Raw genomic sequence first — 23,815 nt, forward strand, 5'->3', positions numbered from 1 at the left:
CTTCGCCCGTCGGGTGCCCCGACTGGATGGAGGTCGACCCTTCAGCCCCTTCTGTCTCTCTAAGAGCGCATACACCGCATGTTGGCGTGCACCCTGGACTAGGTTTTCAGGCGTTTCCTAGCTCCCCTCGGACCGAATGGCAGGGTGTGGGTGGCAGAGCCTCCCCACCTCGTCACATACGCCGACATCGGGTCCTCTCCACGGCGGGCGGAAGCCTTATGCCACAACCGTCCGCCGATTTGCGGGGGAGGAATGTGGTGTCACTGCCAGACACCACACCTGCTAGGTGGTAGCCTTTAAATCGGCCACGGTCCGTTAGTATACGTCGGACCCGCGTGTCGCCACTGTCAGTGATTGCAGACCGAGTGCCGCCACACGGCAGGTCTAGAGAGACTTCCTAGCACTCGCCCCAGTTGTACAGCCGACTTTGCTAGCGATGGTTCACTGACAAATTACGCTCTCATTTGCCGAGACGATAGTATAGCCTTCAGCTACATCATTTGCTACGACCTAGCAAGGCGCCATTATCAATTGCTATTTATCTTGTGATGCATGTGCCGTCAGACCGATGTTCACCAATTATGGATTAAAGTTAAGTATTCCAACAGATACGTACTATTTTTGCTAGTCTCATATCCCTGACCTGTTCCAGACCTCACGCCATCCTGCGTGAGCTTAAACGCGTGCCTTTCGGCTACCTCCTAGTGGCTTGGCTGTCTTGCCAAGACACAACAACAGTAATGCTAACAACAACTCCCCAATAACACAGGCTAACCCACGTCACCAATAGTTTCCCCTCTGCCCAAACAATGCCGCCATCATTCCCACAGTATGTGTGCATACACTGAGTGTACATGTCCATCGCCAAGCTCCCTTAATGACTTGCTGCAGTTGAGCTACCTTGTATTTGCAGCAGACTATGCAAATAGATACTGTTGACACTATCAAAAACAGTGTCGGGCAAGAGTGTTTGCGGATACACCTGCAGATCACCAGAAAGACAGTTCATTCCAAATCCACATTGGATTCACAGAAACCTTTCTATCAGCAAAATTCTACACTCCATTAGGCCCTCCTCCACTACTACATTGTTCCACACCTCTAGTGGCAAGAACTAAACTGCCAAACAGCCTGAGGTTGCATTACAGCACATTTCATCACATCACTGGGCTTTGCTGATGGTTATAGCTCACTAACAAGATGGCTCACAATGAATCTGTGATGATATCAAGATTACTATAGGCGATGGAGCCACAGCTGACATATAACCATTTCCGAAACTGCATTATCAATTTTCACTTCTAGCAAGAGGTGACAGCTATTCCAACAGAGATTTGTCAAAAGTGTATAAGCCTCTAGATCAGCACTCATTGGAGATCAGTCATCAACAGACCACCCGATCCGTGTTCAAAAGAGTTATTCACAAATAGGGAAGGAAATGGGGTATGTCAGTAAATGTCCAGAGATTTAATGAGTTCCTGCTGGGAACTACTTTTAAACTCGTCACCAACCACCACAAACCACCTCTGCCAATTGTTTGCCTGAATGACTTAACACTCAACAAACAGTACAGCATCTGAAGCAATGTGCTCTATTACTAAGCATTTACCACTATGAGGGTTTTTTCCTTCATTGTGAGTGCCACTATGTCGATGCAAATGCACTCTCGTGGCCTCCAGGAGGTCGATAGGAGGGATTCAGCAGACTGGTGCAAGTATGCTGTCAATCTTAAGATCAGCCTTCAGTAGCTCTCGAACTCCCACTGACAGTGGCGCAGGTGGCAGATCCTCTGGTGCACTCTCAATGGCTGGCCTCCCAGATTTCAATTCATTTGACTACAAGAAAGAAACCACATCTCCATCTGCCACCAACTATGGATAAAACAAGTACTCCTATTCTTGCCATCAGTAAATGATGGTGACGGTATGGTTATGGATCAGGTTCTCTGACTGGATGTCCTACCTTTATTACAAAAAGGTCAATGTAGTATAACCAGAATGAAGCAGCTAGCATGTGATTATAAGTATTGACTCGGCATCAAATAACACAATCAACACCAACCAGTATAGTGCAGTGTGCACAAAATCGCAACTAGCACCCTTGCAATGAGTTACAGCACATGGGTAGGTGCATATGGACTTCACAGGACATTCCAGAGACGTATGTGGATGGTTGTAATAGTCTCAATGTCCTACTCTCATTATGTCATCCACACATCATCCAAATCAGCACAGACTTTCTGTCTGAGCCCTAAGAAACTTACTGTTATTCAAAGCTTAACAAAGATAATTGTTTGGGATAAATATTTTCATATTTCATCATCTGGGTTCCAGAAAATCAATAGAATTAATGGCATCCAACACATACCAATGGCAGCACTCCATCCTACTTCCGCTGGGCATGTATAATTTCTGGTCCATACATGAACTACATAATGCAAGAAGAAAACCCAGCAGGCACGTCACTATTTTTCGATCACATACCACACAAGTCCCATCAATAGAAAGAGCACTGCAGAACTACTGCACAGATTACAGCCATGGATACTGATCCACATCCTGGAGCAAGGCAGCTAACGATCAAGATTGAGAACTTGTAAAGCATTCCATGCAGGGGATTTGGGCACCAGTCCTGTAGAGTCCCTAGAAACTACTATCAACCTAACAAGTACCTATGGCAATTATCAATACCCAGGCTAAAACTGTATCGGATCACATGAAACAGGTGTGCTTCCAATGATCCTCTGAAGTTCTAGCACCACAGGTACTGTCAGCAGCAACATATGAACCATCAGTAGCTCTGCAGCTAGTGCCAGACCTCAACACCAAAACCCTACTTCCAGCAGAAGAAGAATGCAGAGTCAATCTACTGCACCATACAGCAACCCCTATACCACTGGGGTGCAAAACAATGATAGCAGTGCCACAAGTAGAAGACCAGTCTCCAGAAGACAAGCCAGCACTATTTTAAATGCTGTACAGGAGCCAGTGAACTTACAGGCATACTTGACATCTATGAGAAGGAGGAATTTTGTATCCTTTCCATCTATGGATGTTGACATTATAGATAGGGCAAGATTCACTACCTCATCACAGGTGGTAGTAAATTTTGCAGTAGGTAAACAGTCGTGCCACTCACCCACAAGGACAATCAACAAAAATCGATACAAGCAGCTACTGACCCAGCCACTGGAAATACACAATGCTCCCCAAATTCAATACATTACTGCGAATTACACAGACCGGTCAGTTCACCATGGACTCAGCAGTCTCTGCTGCAAGTAAACAGCCCAAGACACTGACACATTATGTAGTTCTGACTGTGTCTGCTGTTGACTCTGTGAGGCCAACATGCTCCACACCTCACCAGTTCTGACACTGGTCTCTGCCTCTCCTTATAAACTACACTCAGCAGCCAATCTTCAAATTCCAGGTAATTTAGAATCCTGTGACTACGAAATTACCTAGTAGTCTGTTCAGTTCCACAATAAGTCATTGATTAAATTTCTGTTAAGTTTTAACTATGCAAAGTAATACTCTTTTTTTGTTACATTAGGTTGAAAAGTGAGTTTTGTTAGCAGAAGTATTTAATATTTATCTCATGTTACTTGTTGCTGCAGATACAGCAATTTTTATTCCAGGATTTGGACTACAATTGGTACAATGAGGAGTATTTTATATGAGACATACTATTTACGGCAAACTATAGAACAGTAGTCTCACAGGATATGACAAAATTGCAAATAAAAAAAAAAAAAATTGCTCTGAGCACTATGAGACGTAACATCTGAGGTCATCAGTCCCTTAGATCTTAGAACTACTTAAACCTAACTAACCTAAGGACATCACACACATCCATACCCGAGGCAGGATTCGAATCTGCGACCATAGCAGTCGCGCGATTCCAGACTGTAGCGCCTAGAACCGCTCAGCCACTGCAGTCGGCCGTGAATCAACAAGATGTACATTGAAACAATATATGTTGCACTTACAGCAAACTATGAAGTTTTTATGTTGGACCTCAAAAAGTCAAGTGGACCTCATATTTCACCACTGTTAAATGTGCAACAATTTGCAAGTCTCTTTTTATGATTTTTACTCTATGTTAATGAGTGAGCAGCTACACTCACATATAAAGAATCCAGATGGCATGAATAAAAATGCATATACCAGTTTCTCTGAGGGCACTAATCCAGAGATAATACAATTATGCTGTGAATGAACAAAAAATAATACCTGATGGACAGTATCTTAGTGAAGACTTACAGTTAAGACTGTTGCAATGTACAGAAAAGATTACTCTCCTGTATAAAATAATGTTCTGTTTTGAAGGCATAACCAGCAGTAAAATAGCTTATAATTCATTAGTTACATGATCACAGTCATAAATTCTGTAAACAGTAGCACTAATTTGCTATTACAATAATACAGTATAGGGGCATTATATGGAATCTCCCTGACCAGACACTATATTTATTCAGGGTCTAGCAGCATTAATTTATATTCATATTATAATAAGAGGAGAATAAATTAAAAGGGAGGGTAGAGAACACACACTGAAAAACATAAATTGTAATTTGTGACAAAATAACTGTGCTGAAATGGACCCAAGAACAGTAGCAGTATGTGATGCGTGGACTGGGGAATTACAGAATGGTAAATGAGGGTGAGGAACCCTACTAGGTGATACCAGACAGAAATGCAGCTACATAACTACACTGCCAAAGTAGTTCATGGAAATATGGATAACAAAGAAAAGATTAACATTGCAATAAGTGAGTATGCTTGTGGGAGATGCAAAACATTGGGCTCTGAATTTGATTATAGACAGGAAAACTTTCAATAACTTCAAACAGTGGTTTTTAATGAATACTGGTCTGAAGCCTATTATGACCAGCATTTATGATGTCCAGGGAAGACAGACTATGAAAGTTTTGTGAAAATTTGTACCAAAAACTAGCACATCTTGGAAGTAGGCTCTCAGAATCTGAAATTGTCTGGGAACTTCAGAAAAATTCCCACAATATTCCAAGAAACACAGAGGCAGTAACCACAAACGGTTTGTGTCATTTTGGAACATGTGAACCGAAAAGATAACTAGCATAAAAATCATGATTTCCATCAGAATAACAAACAGAATAAAAATGATAGATTCTTAGTCAATATTATACATAGAGGTAGTGGAAATGGCAGATATAATTTTACAACGTATGGGAGAGGATAAGGCCATGTAATTGCAGGGAAGATAATGAGGAACACTAAAGACCACATACAATATCAGTCAGAAAAACATCGAAAGACTTTCTTGGACCACAAATAAGAGACATAGTTATGACAGACAGAAAATACTGTGTTAAAAATCACAACAATGAAACATTGCAAGGTGGTTGTCATTAAGCCAGATATAGATATCAAGCTGGTGCCAGCAGATTATCAGAAACATGTCACTAGAATAGCTGTGCCCCTGAACAGTGGAATGAGTGGTGGACAGTGACCAACTGTATGTGAGATCAAAGCAGCTATAGCAACAATGGGTTTGCTTTACAGAAACCAGATGTGAACAAATATACGAAGTAATTAAAGAGATAATGTGCTATAACAATGGTCTATCTCACTTCAGAATAAAGGACACTAATTACAATGATCTGTCAGGAATCAGGATAGGTTAGAACAAATTAATAACCTACACAGGGGTTTAAGGCAGTGTGACAAGGAGGTTATGAAGAGGGAAGTGATGGAGAAATTAAGAGATGCAACAAGAAAGGGAAGGGTGTTTATAACATAAAGCAACTCAATACAAAAGAGGAGTTATATAGAGCAACAAAAAGTGCTGCACAAAGTCCATGAGCAGCTGGTGAAAATAAAACTTATTAATGACACATCACAAAATATAAGCAAACTGTTAATGATGGTATTAGAATTGCAAATGAGGTATTCCTAAATACCGAAGCAAGTTTAAAGGAACAAAGAACAGAAAGGCTGGAATATGTGGCTGAAAAAAACTGGATACACATAATAGAGGCTAATGAGCATCATACAGGGTGACAATTACTGAACTGTATGAAAGAAACATAAATTAATTACAAAACTACAGTGTGCACACACTTTATTCAATGTGTACATATCACTACAGATATTAGCATTTAGGTTATAATGTGTTTGATATGCTTGCCATAATTGGCGATTATGTGGCACAGACAAACAGCAAAATTCTGCATGACCCACTGAAGTATTGCAGCATCAATGCTGTCGTGACCTCCTGAATGGCTTTTTTCAGCTCAGAAATTGTTTTGGGGTTATTGCTGTAGACCTTGTCTTTAATATAGCACCAAAGAAGTTGCATGTATTTAGATCCAGAGAATATGATGGTCAATCAAGGCCCATGCCAGTGGCCGCTAGGTATTCCAGAGCAAGAATACTGTCTCCAGAGTGCTCCTCCAGGACATCAAACACACTCCTGCTTCGATGGGGTCGAGCTCCATTTTCCATGAGCCACATCTAGTTGAAATCAGGGTCACTTTGTATAATGGGGAAGAAATCACCTTCCAAAGCCTTTGTGTAGCATTCAGTAGTCACTGCGCCATCAAGGAATATCTCACCGATTATTCCATGACTGGATACTGCACACCACACAGTAACCCATTAGGGTCAAGAGACTTCTTTATCATGAAACCAAGATAACAATACACATACTAATTCCCATCACACCCCATGCTCAACCACGCGGTCTGAACAACCTAACACAAGCTGTACAGAAGTTATGATGACTTTATTTCACATAGTTCAGTAATTGTCACCCCATAAAAAGTATGATTTCAAAGTTGACATTCTAAGTGAAGATTGATGAAAACACTCCTCAAGGGACTGATATAATAAGAAATTATAAGTTTTAAGCCACCAAAGTTGCTGTCAGTTCAAAAAAATGAAACTGTAACTGATCCAAAGGGAAAGAAACCATGGGCAAAACTGCACTTAACACAATACTAAATATGGGCCACAGATGATATTGTGATAGGAAAAACCAAACAAACTTTCAGACCAAATCAAACTGAGACAGAAAAAAAATTCCTAGGATGATTTATCTGTGAATTAAGATTTGTTTCGGGAGGTTCTTGAAAGCATACAACCAAACAACATATTCGGATTAGTAGCCTTTAAGTAGCCATACCTAAAGCAGTAGTCAATTTTTACATGAATACTGATGGCTTTCGAAGTGTTTCTCAATTTGTTGAACAGTATCTACTAAGAAAAGGGAAACTGAAAGCAACATTTGGTGAAATGATTTATTATTTTAAAATGGGGAAACCAAATTTTATGATACACTGGACACCAATTCATAATAAAATTGTGGAAAGAAGGGATGGAAAAGAATGGCACAAAAATTATTAACATTTCTGCATAGCACCTGGTGATCAATCCTACTGAACACCACGTGCATGAGTCAGGTGGACTGTGAAGAACATAGTGACCATAATCACGATACATGGAGTAAATTTAGAGCTGATTCTGAGACCATATGAATTCTCAAATGCATGAATCACTCGATTTTACACCTGAAATAAATTTTTTGGGAATAAAATCCAGAAGTTTAGGTGAAGACATTCTAAGTTTTGCACCTAATAAAGTGGTTGAACTAGACAAAAAAAGAGGAGTTGTTAAGAGTACAAATGAGTAAACAAATGGAATACAGGATCAAATGAAACAATAAAAATCTTATAACTGAAAAATTTAAAATAGGGGGCCTTGTCTTAATGAAAAAACAAAGAATCTAGTGAAATCTACTGTGAAATTTCAAAGTTCAAATATGTGTGCAGTGGACCTTTTAAAATTCAAGGAACTCCACCTATTAACATTAACTACATGATTCATTCAAAGTCTGGAAAACCTAGGTATTAGAAATATTGTTGACCCAGAAATCTGCCTGCCAAATGTAGAATAAAAATGTCTAGTTAAATTTGTATGGATCTGATTAAATGCCAAAGAGTGCTGCCTAAAATATAGAGAGACTTATGAGAAATATGACTTCTCTTTTCTGTATTTCTCACCGTTTGTAAATATACATCAATTTGTCTTTACATGACTACTAAAATTTTCCATGTAAATAATGGTAAAATGCCTAAATTACCTGCAGCTTCACTGGAAACAAGACTTAGATAGATGCATAACCAGCTTACTGCAGGGTGAATTATTTGTGTTCTATGATGTTTGGCTGTGGTAAGAGAAATTATACTAGTGAAACTTTTATTATGAAGTAAACTTTTGCAATACTAGCCAATGCCATCACCACTGCAGCTCAAAGTATCATCACATCTGGAGGGAGGGAGGGAGGGAGGGAGGGAGGGAGGGAGGGAGGGAGGGAGGGAGGGAGGGAGGGAGTTGGTTCAGTTGTTCCAGTCCAGGGTGACACTGTATGACGAAGGGGGCACTCCTTTGAAGCTGGTTCTTGTGGATTGAATGAGGACTAGGAGTGTGTGGGGAAATGGCAAGGGAGATCTATTTGTGGACTAGGTATGGGGGATAGTGCTTGTATGTGATGACCTTAGTGAGACCTTCAGTATGCTGGGAAGGGAGCTCTTGTCACTGCAGATACATCACCCCCATGTGACACCCATACAGCCTAGCCACCCAGGGTCAACATGTCTGCACTGACAAGAAATCCCTTTCCACTATGCTAAAGGTTTTGCCCTGGCCTTCACCATAGCTATCCCCCACACCTAGTTCATAGACAGATCTCCCCTGAAATTTTCCCACCAATCCTCTCTCCAGCCCCAAGAGCCAGATAAAAAGGGGCCTTTCGTCATGCAATACCAGCCCAGACTGGAACTGAGCCATATCCTTAGTCAGGGCTTTGATTATCTACGCTCAGGTCATGAAATTACAGACATCCTACACAATAATCTTCCCACCTCTCCTAATGCGATGTTCCATCAGCCAACCTCTACAACATCCTATTCCATCCCCATGCCACTTCCAAAACAACTCTTGTCACAGGGATCATATCCTCGTGGAACTCCCAGATGCAAGACTTACCCAATCCACCCACCCAGCACTTCCTCCAGTCCTGTCACAGGCTTGGCCTACCCTTAGCCTGCTGCTGGATGGCACATATCAATACAACAAAGTGGTCTCCGTGAGAATCACTGGTGTTGCTTAACACCTAACTTTGCTGGCATACAATCTAGATAGTTTTATCACATATTGGCGAAATACTGTTTGCAGTAGTTCCTTTAAATTATAATATGTATCTATTTCTTCATTTGTTATTAGCTTTCAAGTAACTATTCTGTGTATACTTTAATGTGTACTTTTACGTCCTGTATGCTTCATTGCCTATCATTGATGTAATTCAGTATGCAGTTGGTGGAGCATCCCATATGTAAGCAACATCATTGCTCTCCTTAGCCGTTCATGGATTTATAGCACCTGCTCCCTTCACTGCCACCACCTGCTATCATGCGTATAATTTCTTCTTTTAATATTTGTTGTATATGATGTATCTTATATATTACTGTTATTACCAAACATCCCTCTAAATCCCTTCTATGTCATATTTCAGTTTGATGCTCTGAGCATGGTTAAATATCGGCCAAAACCAGTTACCAGTTTCAGTTTGATGCTCTGAGCATGGTTAAATATCAGCCAACACCAGTTACCACTAAAATAAATGTTTTTAAAATTCTTTTAGCCAGATCAATACTTCTCCACAAGAAATGTTCTCGAAAATTATCTGAGAAGTGTTATTTTATTCATTCCGAAGTTACATAACAACTGAGAACTGCCAACTTTTCTATTATGTCTCACACATCACATACAATTGTTCCATCAAATATCTGCACAGGTTTCCTTTCTTGTTATTGGTATGTGTTGCTCTCAATAGAACATAAATGTAATTATAATTGTTATAAGTTTCTCTCAATAGAACATAAATGTAATTACGCTAGTATGCCTAAAATCTTGACATGTTTTGTCATTCTACTCATCATGACAACAATTTTGATTTCAATGGTACAAAAACATGGCTGTATACAGCCATCAGTACTCCCATATCGTCGTCGTCATCATCATCATCATTGTCTTTGTCATTAGGTTTTCCACCAATTGGCAGGTTTCTGACACCATTGTTATCTTCATCTGATTCTGTTTCAGGCCAACTGTTTTTCAGTATCTCTATTTTCTTATATCCTTTCACTGTACCTCCAATAGCTACTGTTAGAATTCCTTTTGCACACGGTATAGATTCCAACCAGTCTGCTTTCTTTTTCTTAGCCAGGATTATGATAGCTCTTTGTTCTTTACTGTGTCCAGTACTTAAATTTTCCTCTCTTTACTGACCCATTTTAATCTCTCTATTCTCTTCCATACCTACATCTTGAATACTTAAATTTTGGTTCTTTTTCTCTTCTTCAATGTCACACCTTCACAGCCATATAGATAAACACCACAAAGCATTTAACCAAAATTTTTCTTAACTCCAATCACATTGCTTTTTCTAGAAAACTTGATTTGCCTTTGAAGTTATTGATTTCATGTTTTTCTTTTTTCCCCAACTGTCCAGTTGTCAATATCCCCCAAATATCTATCCTGTGCAACCTATTCAATTTGGCCTCCTGTTGTCCTGACTTTCATATGTTCTTTCACAGAACTCTCATCAACTTCTTTCACTGAGGTGACAAAAGTCACATGATACCCCCTAATCTGTTAGACATCCTTTTTCCTGGCTTAGTGCAGCAACTCAGTGTGTCATAGGCTCAACAAATCACTGGAAGAAGAAATAATGAGCCATCCTCAACTACAAAAATGTTGCTGGTGCAGGATTCTGTGCATGAACTGACCTCTCATTTATGTCCGTAAATGTTTGACGGGGTTCATGTCAGGTGATCTAGGTAGCCAAATAATTTGCTCACCTTATCCAGAACGTTCTCCAAACAATTCGCAAACGATTTTGGCCCGGTGACTTGCACACTGTCATCTACTCTGAAGCACCAAAGAAACTGATATAGGCATGCATATTCAAATAAAGAGAAATAAAGAGATATGTAAACAGGCAGGATATGGTGCTGCACTCAGCAACTCCTATATAAGATGACAAGTGTCTGATGCAGTTGTTAGATTGGTTACTGTTGTTACAATGCAGGTTTAAGTGAGTTTGAACATGGTGTTATAGTCGGTGCATGGGCCATGGGATATGGTGATGAAGTGGGGATGTTCCTGTACAACCATTTCGTGAGTGTGCCATGAATATAAGGAGTCTGGTAAAACATTAAATCTCTGACATCGCTATGGTCGGAAAAAGATCCTGGAAGAACAGGGCAGGTGATGGCAGAAGATAATCATTCAACATAACAAAAGTGAAATCCTTCCACAAATTACTGCAGATTTCAATGCTGGACCATCAACAAGTGTCAGTGTGAGAACCATTCGATGAAACATCATTGATATGGGCTTTTGGAGATGAAGACCAACTCGTATACCCTTGATGACTGCACAACAGAAAGTGCTATGCCTTGCCTGGGCCAGTCAACAGCAACATTCGACTGTTGATGACTGGAAACATGTTGCATAGTCAGAACAGTTTCATTTCGAATTGTATTGAGTGGAACGACGTGTATGGATATGGAGACAACCTCTTGAATCCATGGACCTTGCATGTAAAGGGGGTGGGGGGGGGGGGAGAGGGGACTGTTCAAGCCGGTGGAGACTCTGTAATGGTGCAGGGTGTGTGCAGTGGGAGTGATATGGGACCCCTGATACATCTACAGGGTGGAGAAAACTTGTGTCAGGAAATTTTAACCCTGGATAGCTTATGCGAGTAGGAACCAAAATTATTAATGTTTAAACTCCGGAAACTTGACACCACGCACTCCAATTCGCCACAGAATTGCCCTGTTGCTGGATTCTCTGGACAACACATGACCACAAATGCTTTGCCTGCTGAAGATGATAATGTATACAAGGGGGCCTGCACGGTCAGTGGTAGCGCAACAGCTCTCCACTGTGGGGGGTGAATCCACCAGGGTCATGAACATTCATTGTAGTTTCATGATAAGACATACTGGGAAGAAACCCATCACCAGCTGTTAGTTCGCAAGCAGAAAGTATTTTACAAATTGTGTCAGCCCTGAAAAGGGCCTTTTTTTGTAGCTAGAACATTGTTTACTCAAAGCAGGTGCTCAAACTGGCAACCCTCTGACGCAGCACAAGTTTAGTAGCATCGAACAGTGTTTTGCCCAACTCTTTCAAAGATTCTGGCATTGCCCTGGTGTGATTGGTGGCATGCTGAATGCCATCCGTTAATTTCTCTTCATTTATGGGTGGTTTGTGTCCGGGTGGGTGAACTAGAACCTTGAAGAATCCCCACAGGAAAAAGTCTGGTGACGTGATGTCTGTTGATCATAGGGCCATGTCCTACAAGCACCTCCACAAATTACCTGGCCACTGAAGAGTTCATTTAAATATCCGTGCCTAGCACAACTTACGTGTGGGCGTCCCATTATGCTGCAAACACATGCATAGCTGTATGTCCAGGGGAGCACCTTCCAGCAGACCGGGTGAAGTTTCTTGCAAACTGTGAAGGTTATTTGACCCAGTAAGTCGAAGAGGTAGACAGACCGGCCCATCCCATTGGTCACCCACAATGCCTGCCCAAATGTTGACCAAAAATTGTTCCTCGTGTCCATGAACGTACATTATGTGAGGATTTCCCCTTGCCCAGTAATGAATGTCTTGAATGTTGTAAAGGCCATCCCGATGGGAGGTGCACTTTTCGGTAAACAACACAATGGCAGGGAAGATGGGATCTCATGCAACACATTGGAGAAACCACTGGCAAAACCCTAGCCTGTGTTCAGAGTCCACCACAGGATTTAGGTCCTGAACAGGTTGGAAACATAATGCATGCTGGCCGTCATCCCTCAAAACCTCCCAGACTAACAGATGAGTGACCCCATGTCATGTCCAACAGCTCGAGTACTTGTCATAGGTGCCTCCTTGAAGTGCTCGACAACAGGCTCTTCAAATGCAGCATCCCATTGTGTTCAAGTTCTTCCAACATCACCATGATATCCTGCTAACGAGCCTGTTTCGCAAAGTTTCTGGTGAATTGCTGTAAACATTTGCGCGTATGGGAGGCATCTTGCTGGGTACCATTCCTCATACAACCATCGAGCTTCCTGCACATTACCGGCACCTAGTCCATAAACAAAAACCATATCTAGTTTTTCTTCAAATGAATACTGTGTCATCATGCTTACGGTATGAGTAAATCACAGGTGATGTGTGTGTGCTCCAAAGCGAAGCTTATGTGTGAATGCCTCTGACATGAGGTGGAGACAAACAGCAAGACCTATTGGACATGTTTGTGTATCACGTCAGGGCACCGATGGGGCACGGGACATTTGTATGTGTGAACCAAAAACCGTAGCCTGCCTGTCAACCAACGAACCGCAAAAGGGCAATCCCATGGGCAATCGGAGAGTTTGGGGTGAAGTTAAGTTTTTGTAGTTTTAAAAAAGTGCGTTGTCGACCTACACAACATTAGTAATTTCGGTTCCTACTGGCATCAACTATCCAGGGTTAAAGTTTCGTCATACAATTTTTCTCCACCCTGTAGATATGACTCTGACAGGTGACACATTTGTAAGCATTCTGCCTGATCACCTTTATCCATTCATGTCCATTGTGCATTTGACGGACTTGGGAAATTCCAGCAGGACAATGTGACACACCACACGTCAAGAATTGCTACAGAGTAGCTCCAGGATCACTATTCTGTGTTTAAACAATTCCACTAGCCACCAAACTTCCCAGACATGAACATTACTGAGCATATCTGGGATGCCTTGCAACGTGCTGTTCACCATCCCCTCATACTCTAAGGATTTATGGACAGCCCTGCAGGATTCATGGTGCCAATTCCCTCCAGCATTACTTTAGACATTAGTCAAGTCCATGACACTTCAGGCTGCGGCACTTCTGTGTGGCCGTGGGGGTCCTACACAATATTAGGCAGGTGTATCAATATCAGTCCATGAATGACTGCAAATTGTCTCTAGTCAATGATTGGTTCAGTTGGACAAGAGGACAGAGTTCATTCCACATAAACATTAAGGAAACATCACCAGCTTATACAGCACCTTGTTGACAACTTGCATCCATGGATTAGTGGGGTCTGTGCCACACTCAAACCCTACCATCAACACTTATCAAATGAAATCAAGCCCCTTCAGATCAGGCCATGGTTTAGCAGTCATCTACAGACCAACTCATACTGTCACAAATGTGGGAGAGGCACTGCAAGTGATGTGCTGTTTAGCAAAAGCACTCGTGTTTGATACCTGCTGTGTGACCCACGTACAGCAAATTTCACCACACTGTCCTGATGGACACATTCGTCATATGTCGCACATGGCTACCTATGGTTATTTCATGCAGTGTTGCTTGGCTGTTACCACTGACAACTCTATGCAAAAGCTGCTGCTCCTAGTCATTATGTGAAGGCTGTAAGCCACTGCATTGTCCATGTTTAGAAGTAATGCCTCAAATTTGGTATTCACTTGACACTGTGGATCTTGGAACATTGAATTCCCTAACAATTTCTGACATGGAATGTCCCATACATTCCACATCCAAAGTTTATTAATCTTCATTGTGTGACAATAGTCACACTTGAAAGCATTTCACATGAATCATCTGCATAGAAATGACAGCTCAACAAATGCACTGACTTTTTATATCTTGTGCATGTGATACTATTGCCATGTGTATACATCATATCACCATCCCATGAGTTTTGTCAGCTCAGTGTGTAATTGTATTCTAATGATTACTGCTTCAAATATGATCTCCATGGACACTTGCTCACTATACAGATGTTTGATTTGATTAGTGTGCAAACACCACCGTATGCTCATTCTGCATTTATTCTATTTGTACCATGTGTTATATCATTTAGTAGTAGGAAGATCTGAAAATCTTGATTCCCATTCTGCAGTACATACTGTGTGATAGTTTGTAATTAATTGTTGAATTCCTCCAAGTGGCAACAATTGCCATGGAAATTCTATTATGAAATCACTGAAAAGGTGCCAGTGTGATCAGCATTTACAAATGTGACATATGCTGATCTACTGACTTTTCCTATGTGCATTTGGCGTAGTGTCCATAGAGTCTGCTGTCAACTTTCAGTTCCATTAGGCCTACGAATTAGTTCTTCATTTTGTTCTTTTCTTTTGTTTTACCTTCTTCTTCTCATTTTGCTGTTTTCCTTCAGGTAATTTTTCAGGGTGTAGATCTGTATAAGACGCCAACCAGACATTTCCTTGGCCCAATGTCTTGGTCTCTCTTAGTAATTGATTACTACTTGGCTGTACACCAGCAATATTTTGGCAGGAAGGAACCATGGAGAGGTCCTTCCTCTTTTGTTAAGTTGAAGGGATCTCCTGTCATATCCACCAGGAGGCTCCTGCTGGATCTGAAAGACTGAAAGTCAAAGGGGGCTATCCCCCTCTTGCATTTAATTTTTCGTTTTGGTCACATGTTTTTGGCTTATAGCAGGTGGTAAATTTGGTTTTAAAAAATTTGAAGTGGCAGGGTGACAGTTGTCTCTTCTGAATAATTTGCATATTGACTGGAGGCATGCGTTCTTATTTTTTGCTTGGCTCAGTATATGACAGGCAGTCCATTATTTTATATTCTTGTGCTTTTTTCATTTTTAATAACAGGCCAACCGATGAATGTGGTGGATAGTGTTCCATAACATTTATGCATAAAAGGCAGTTGTTTGTAAGGACAAGCTTAGTGAAGTGATCTTCCACAAATTCTGCAATTATGGTCTGCTGTGCAGTGGGATGACATGTTCACAAAGTAAGCATCAAAAACAGATCATGGGCAGTGGAAGGTAAAGTTTGATGTCCACATTACACCATAAATTTAATTTTTTCTGGGAGGATATTTCCTTCAAAATCTAAGATGGAAATACATGTATCTATTTGGTTATCTTTTTGACCTTTTTGGACCTGTTGGACAAAATGTCCACAGCAGTGCTCTAAATTAGTTCATACCTCCTATTCTGCCTGGAGTAGAAGGTCTCTTTGAAAGAGAACCCTATTCAGAGTTTTATATGGAATAACAGTCAGAGGTATGCAGCCAGCTTTTCAATGTTCGAAGTGACTGATATGGTAAAGCAGATGAGGTTTCAATCAATAGTAACCCATTTCACATTTTTTCAAATGTGCTACTACTCAAAATTTATCTTCTATATGTTCCATGAAAAACAATGGCTTTTTACTGTAAATGTATCTCCAACTGTTCTAGTACACATCAGGTATTGAATAAACTGTTTTGTTCCCAGTCTTCTGGCCTGTCTCTCTTCTCATGGAACAGGCTGTATACGGAAAACAATTGGATTGTAACTGTCCACACTGAAATATCTACACCCATCTCTTGAGGCAGCAAGATCAGTACGGCCACTGTGTTGCTTTAACTGAATGTGGTTCATGTGTAAAACATCCATCCTGATGCCATCTACTCCAATAATGGGCTCTTGCTGCAGACACCATTCAGCCATAGTGAATATCATCTGCAACAATGTATGTTGCCAAGAAGCCTGTTTCCCCAAGATGATGTTCATCAACTCCATGGCATGCATGGGGAAATAGCTCAGGTTCCAAATGTGTGTTCACTGTGTTTTCAAGGGGCACTACTGGAATGGTATGTAACAATTCATTGTCCTTCTGGCAGCCAAATATTTTTCAGTTAATATCTGCCTATCTGGATTATTTGCTTTGTTCTGTACCTACTGTGAATTAGGTGTTGCTTCCTCAGAATCTCTCCAATTTGTGTGTGTGTGTGTGTGTGTTTCAAGAATCTCACTTTCAGCTTCAGTTATAAAACTTTTAAAGTTGTTATTTTCCCCAACCAACTGTGACTCAGTTGAAATCTCATACAACTGTGGTTGCATGACTTGGATACACATATACACATGTACTGGAGACCACAAATTTTGGCTGAGGTTATCATTTACTTCAGCAGCTGAGTCTGGTGGCTGACAGAATGGTTCAACTATAGCCTTTACCATATTTGTGATTTCCATTCATGCCCAATCCATTCTGCATGCAATTGATGTAAGATCCTTGCCTACTGTTACAAATACACTACATTCCATTAAATGTCATTCTAGTAAACACTTAGCCCTTCCCCAAGGGAGTTGCTACTGTCAATTTATGCCTTCAGCCCACTAACAGTGGGGCGCTCTGCAATTTTTAACACCGCTTCATAATTGACACCAGATATACAAGGCATATATTGTACATCAGTCTTGTGAATGATATACGGAACATGGAACTACCTCACATCTGGCACTTCCCAATTGGATGTGAAACATCCAAAACTGTACCAGAATCCACACTCCATGATAAACTCAACTTGAAGCTTGGTTTGAACACTACTCTTTTACAAGTAATGGTCCTGCTGGAGTGACCCTTGTCATCCTCTGGCCTTTGAATTTTCTTACTCAGCCAGTTATAAGGGAATCAGTGGAGTGCAGACTCAACACAATACTGAAACTTGTCATCTGTCACATCTTGGGAGAGGCATTGGAGATACTACCTTGAACCTTTGGATTTGTAATCTGACACTCATCCACTACACAACATGCCCTACATTGACTGAATAGGTCAGTTCAGAACCTCTTTCTACTTGACGTACTTGGGTGTAATTGGATACACACTACAAGACAACATTCAGTGAACATCAACGTGTAGTGTTTTACTTGTGTACAACTATTTCAAATACCAAGGATTCTTTGTTGTCCTGAAGATTTTGTACATAATAATTTAGAAATAAAGCAGTGTAATCCATCAACAAACTTACACCAAGTGTACTCTGCAGAATAGGATTCCCACAGTAACAGTGGAGGAAGAGAAAATATTAATCATCATCAAAGTGTATTAGTAACTCACCTCCTCCTTAATTACATGATGTTCAAATTCAGGAGGACATAACTGCAACAAGAAATAAACACCGGCAAATAAAATAACATTTGAGCAAATGAAGTTCACTAATTTCATTAATATTACCGTACAGACAGTATATACACTGATACAGTAAATGAGAAAATACTTAAATGAAGTATCAATGGACAGTAATTATCTACTACAGATAGAGCAGAATGAACGAATGTCATGCACCACATTAAAACAGGACTCAAGACAACACATTTTCCTCAAAGTAAAAATTTCATTTTTTTTTTATTGTCATTTATGCACTTCTTCATTCCTATATAAGGTGACATGAAGGAAAGCTTTCAGGGATGAGTAACACATGAAGATCTACATTAACAGCTCAAAGAATTTGCTACAGGCAACTTCTGTAATGTATGCCAACAACAAATTATTACTAGTGCTAATCTGCTGCCACTGATAATTATGGGCACTACTTTTGGATTACTTTAAATGTAAACTGGGAGAGAAGCTACATTTAAATAAAATACACTGCTCTTCTTATACAACTAAGCTGCTGTCTATTTATCACCTCAAACTACAAATTTATGTAATGCTAATAGCAAAGCCAAAACCTGTTTAATACGAAAATTATGTGTCAAGCAGAATTTAAATCACTCAATGCAATCACTAGTTAATATTAAAGAAATGACTAAAAAGGTTTTGTCATAGCTGTAGGTGTTCTATTCCTGCCTCGTGTCCATTTGCAACCTGTTGTAGACTTTTGCACCAGAATACCAAACTCTACTCTGAATCCTCCACAGGGATGAATAGTTTGAATTGATATTATTTTACTTCAACTACTGTGGTTGTGGTAATATGCCGAACACTAATTATTAAAACCAAGAAGTTCAGTTATTAACATTACATAATATTTTAATTTAACCTCTAGTAGAATAATATTTTTTGACCTTACTCACACTGCCTCTGAAGATTATGCCATAGGACACTACAGGAGGAAAGTACTACAGTATGCTAGCAATCCTTTATGCTGGTTGACACAATGAGAGAGATTTATAATTGCAAAGCAAGCAGAACCAAACATTTTCTTTTTGTCAACTTATCCATATCCTGGTGACATTTCAACTTATTACCCACATGGGTGCCTAGGATCATCACGCATATAGCCTCGTCTAGCGTGTGTCCACTGATCTTTATTTCTTGCATTTTTAAGTTATTTTTATTTGTTTTAAACTGAGAGATTATAGGTTAAGATGTTTCTTATGAACCAGTTGTAAGGTTGTTCTTATTTATCCTCCTAGCTTTGTGGTATATATGTGTTTGGGCCCTTTGTTAGTATACTAATGTCATTAGTAAACATCCCACTTTCTGAAGAGTGCTCCAATAATCCTGGCTAAATCATTTAGAGAGATAAAGACTAAGAGGGAACCAAGCACCAAATCTTGAATGACACAATATGTTAACATTTTGTCAATCTACATTTAGTATTATTCTTGTTGTATCATTTATTTGTGTTAAACTCTGCTCTCCACTGCCAACATAACACTCCATCCATCCAGAAGAAATGCCTCGACAGCATATCATTTTTGTTTCCAGAGTATAATTTTCAGATCTAAACAATTGACACCATCCTCACAAACTGTGGACTGTGTTGCATTGGAGTATCTTGCATGCTTCAACAGCAGTACCATAGATGCAAGCACATTCAAACGGTATCTGTGGAGAGGCTAGTTAGGTAGGTAGTTTCACATTCCGTGGGTCATTTATACAATTAATAGCAATGCTGTGAAGTGAAACATTTTACATTCATGTGTAAATAGGGTACATACTGACCATCTACAAGACTTTCTTCTTTTAATACATATATGTGTTAGTAATTCCTACCCACCCCTTTTTACACAACACAAAAATAGAAATTATTCTATGAGATAAAGGCAGTTGTCAGGGAGAAAGTTTGTCAGTCTGTTTTCAAATTTTACTGTACTGTCTGTCGGACATTACATCTTTGGTAGATGATAAAAAAAATTGGTGTCAGCACTGTAAATCACTCTTTATGCTTAAGACAATTTTAGTGAAGAGTAACGAATGTGTTTTTCTTTCTGGTATTGTAATTTTGTACACCATTGTTCCTTTCAAATTACAGTTCACTATTTACAACAATACCAAATGGTTATTGAAGAGGGGCTGGTGACTTTTCAGTAGTTACAGGGGCCAGTCTGGATGACTGATGTCTCACACATTGCAACATTAGCCAAGATGACATTTAACAAACGAAAGACATGTTAAACTATAACTGTTATATTTCCTGAGTGCAGCATCAAACCAGAAAATCCTGTAATTAGAGGACATTTGCCTATTTGCATTTTCATCAATAGCTGTTACTTCTGAGTATTTCAGATTTGGGGACAAAGGGGTGGGTGCTACCAGTTCAAGATTTTACTACTTTGGCTGACATACCATCAAAACTGGCAGAGTTTTGAATTATTTTGTATAATGCATGATTTTTGTCTTTTTCATGACAATTTGAAGTATTTTTAACACTGTTTATAGAGCACCTTTCAATCTTTGTTTAGAAATAATTCTCTGTGTCAAATAAAGCTCTCTCTTCCTGGCACAATTTAGATTAATCTCTACTCCCGCAGTGAGAAACATGTTGCCACTGTCATTCTGTCAGTACTTGACTGCTCTGTTATCTTGTGTGTGGGAACTTTGTGATGAGATCCACATGCATGTATACAAAAGGCAAGTGTTAATACCATTCACATACACAGTTACAGCAGTTGCTTGTAAGATGGCAGTGAGGGAAGATGTAAGGAATGGCATGGGCCAGTTACCAAGACTACCACTTCTAACACTGGCACTTTCTTAAAAGATGCTATGAACTGTTAGCATAAAAGCATTAAAGTGTTTGAAAAACAGGGTGGTAGGAAAGAGTCTGAAAAGTTTGTACAGATGTTGAAGAGTCTGCACCATTTCAGATTAATTAGAACTGACGTTAGCCAATGAGGCCACTGCACAGGCGAATTCAAGCAGCTTGCCAGATACAATTAGTGTCAGTTGTTCTCATAGCATAGGTGGTAGTACATAAGACCACTCAGCCTTTGCCTCGAATTCATGTCTTGCTACCATCCCATGTCCTATTTTTGTATTGCTTTCCTGTTCAGTTTTAGGAACACCTTTGGCGACACTATACCTGGTGGGTTACCTGAATTTGTGCACGCAATGGCCTGATTAGCTAACTTCCGTGCTAATTAATTTGGAAATGGCACAATACATTGAATTTTTATCTTAACAACTATTTCTCAGCACAAACTACCCTACAACACCCTTACAAGCTTTTCAAGTTCTGACAACTCTGTATATTTTATGGAAACAGGTGTGAAGCTCTTTCAGGTATCAGGAGTCTTCACTCCCTCGACTTGTAAGCTAAATGAATGTATGTCCCATTGGACTACTGGGGTTGTTTCAATGGTGAAATATTTTTTATTTATTTCCTATCTTTGTACAAATTTTGGTACTTCGTGCTGCCTTCAATGTGCAGCTTGATGATAGTTTCATGTTTGCTATGTAGCTTGCAAAATCTGCAGCAAGGTCAGCAGGTTTATCTGAAAAGAACTGGTTTCTATGATCTGGTAGCAATGGGCACACTTACTTAGACATTTTTGTTTTAAACTACCCATTGTAGTAGTAGTGGACATTTTACAACTAGTGAAACATGATTTTCTCAGGTGTATCAACAGGTCTGCACTAAAACCTTATTTGCTGCTTTATCTGCAGGCAAGACACGCCACTGATGTGGAGAAGAATTTGCAGTATTTGGTGACTTCTTAGAACACGCTATAGAAATAGATACTGCCTCGTGAAGAGTCCTGCATGCCTGGGGAGGCAACCTGTTGTTGAAATGCTGTCTGAAATGGTTATGTTCCACTGTCACACCTAATGATAGTATTCAGTTGTAAAAAATACAGAGTGTGAGATAGTGGAGGACTGTTCACCATACCCTGCCCTCAACAGGGGGACCAAACCCAAGTGTGACCAGTAATCAGTAGATTTCAAAGATGTTTATGATGGTAGCCTGAATCAGGGGGTCCTTTGCAGATAATGGAATGTTTTAGAAGAAATGAGCATTATTAAAAAACAATAAAAAATTATTAACTTTATTATCTACATTGATACACTGAGCAACAAATTTGTACCAAAAATTTGAAATTACTGGCATTTGTACATTCATTTAGATATAATATGATTAAAAACAGCCATTAAAAAAAATATTTAGCTTTAGCTTCAGAAATGTGTGTCCCATATTAAACCAACCATATACATATTTAAGTAATAACATACCCTAGATGTGTTTCAGGTAGGAAATTTTGTTAATAATCATATATCCTTGACATGAAGAATTTGTCAAATAATATGAAACACTTGCATTATAGTATACATCAAAACACAAAATTATTAAACCAAACATTACTGAAGAATCTTTCCATGTTTTTACAGTTTCTTTTAGAAATTATCAAATATCCTCAAACAATTGATACAATGAATAAAAAAAATAATGGTACATACTGCTAGAGCCAATAATATTCAGTATGATAAATACAGTGGGTTTCTTGCATATTGCCAAAACTTAATCAATATTAATTAATAATTGTGAATCAAAGAAGTATTGTTTGATTTCAGTGATCAAACTGAACCTGTTTGAGTCAGAGTTTGGCTTATGGTGTATTTGTAGCATGCCTATAAAGTGGGTGCTGTGATTCATAGTAAAAGTTGCCAAAAGCGTTCCCTGAGGCACAGAATAATGGCCATGAATATATTGGATGTATTTGGTATTTGAGGTAAGAAGTCAGTAGAATTTTGTGGATATTGAATTATTTTATTGTCAAACAGAATTCTCTATTTTTGAAGAGCTCTGAAGATAGTTACTGGAACACGCAGACCAGGGTGTTTTTTTAATTTATAAAGTTTATTCCATTCAGAGTTGCGATAGTAGCAGTTCATGTTGATCCAGGCCATAGCTGAACTGCACTTACATGGAATTCCACTGCGACTGTTATTCATGTAGATTATAGTGACAACTGACATTTTCATTGAGGTTTTGTTAGAGGGACTGCAGATTACTTACACCTGAAGTGGAGGATAATTTTGTAATTTGTGTGGGCCCGCATCTCGTGGTCGTGCGGTAGCGTTCTCGCTTCCCACGCCCGGGTTCCCGGGTTCGATTCCCGGCGGGGTCAGGGATTTTCTCTGCCTCGTGATGGCTGGGTGTTGTGTGCTGTCCTTAGGTTAGTTAGGTTTAAGTAGTTCTAAGTTCTAGGGGACTTATGACCACAGCAGTTGAGTCCCGTAGTGCTCAGAGCCATTTGAACCATTTTTTGTAATTTGTGTTTTAAATTGAATTAAAAAGTGGTGGTAGCTCCAAGGATTTTTGTTTGATTTCTTTATTATTTCTTTTCATTTAGAGTGGTGATTCAGTTTTGTTTGTCACCCAATCATTCATTGATGTTTGTTTCTGTATCTAGCCTCTGTAAACATAAGGAAATAAACAGTTATTTTGTTTACAAGTCAAAACCTAGTCCCCAAATCTCGTTTTCCGAAAGTGACTAAATAATTGCTATTTGAGAGAAAACATTCATTATGACAGAATCAAGCAGTATCTGAAACTGTGGAATATTAACACGTAAAGGAGGGCTGCAAAAGGCAGAGGGTCATGAGACACAAAATAACGCAACGTAGGATGGTTGGTTGGTGGATTTTGGGGAGGGGATTAAACAGCAAGGCCATGAGTCCCATCAGATTAGGAAAGAATAGGGAAAGAAGTCGGCCATGCCCTTTCAAAGGAATCATCCTGGTATTTGC

The 23,815-nt window shown here is 39.7% G+C and overlaps 1 protein-coding gene across 3 annotated transcripts in view; it reads right to left on the reverse strand.

Annotated features, from left to right (window-relative positions):
* LOC126212924 (zinc finger protein 99-like) overlaps nucleotides 1-23,815 on the reverse strand; it is a 245,526-nt gene that overhangs the window by 165,055 nt on the left and 56,656 nt on the right. For all 3 annotated transcript variants that reach the window (XM_049940429.1, XM_049940428.1, XM_049940430.1), the window contains exon 4: nucleotides 17,957-17,998. In XM_049940429.1, coding sequence (XP_049796386.1) covers nucleotides 17,957-17,998 — 42 coding nt within the window. The remainder of the gene's footprint in view (nucleotides 1-17,956; nucleotides 17,999-23,815) is intronic.

The sequence above is a fragment of the Schistocerca nitens genome, chromosome 11 (genome assembly GCF_023898315.1).
Source record: "Schistocerca nitens isolate TAMUIC-IGC-003100 chromosome 11, iqSchNite1.1, whole genome shotgun sequence".
Classification (NCBI taxonomy): Eukaryota; Metazoa; Arthropoda; class Insecta; order Orthoptera; family Acrididae; genus Schistocerca; species Schistocerca nitens.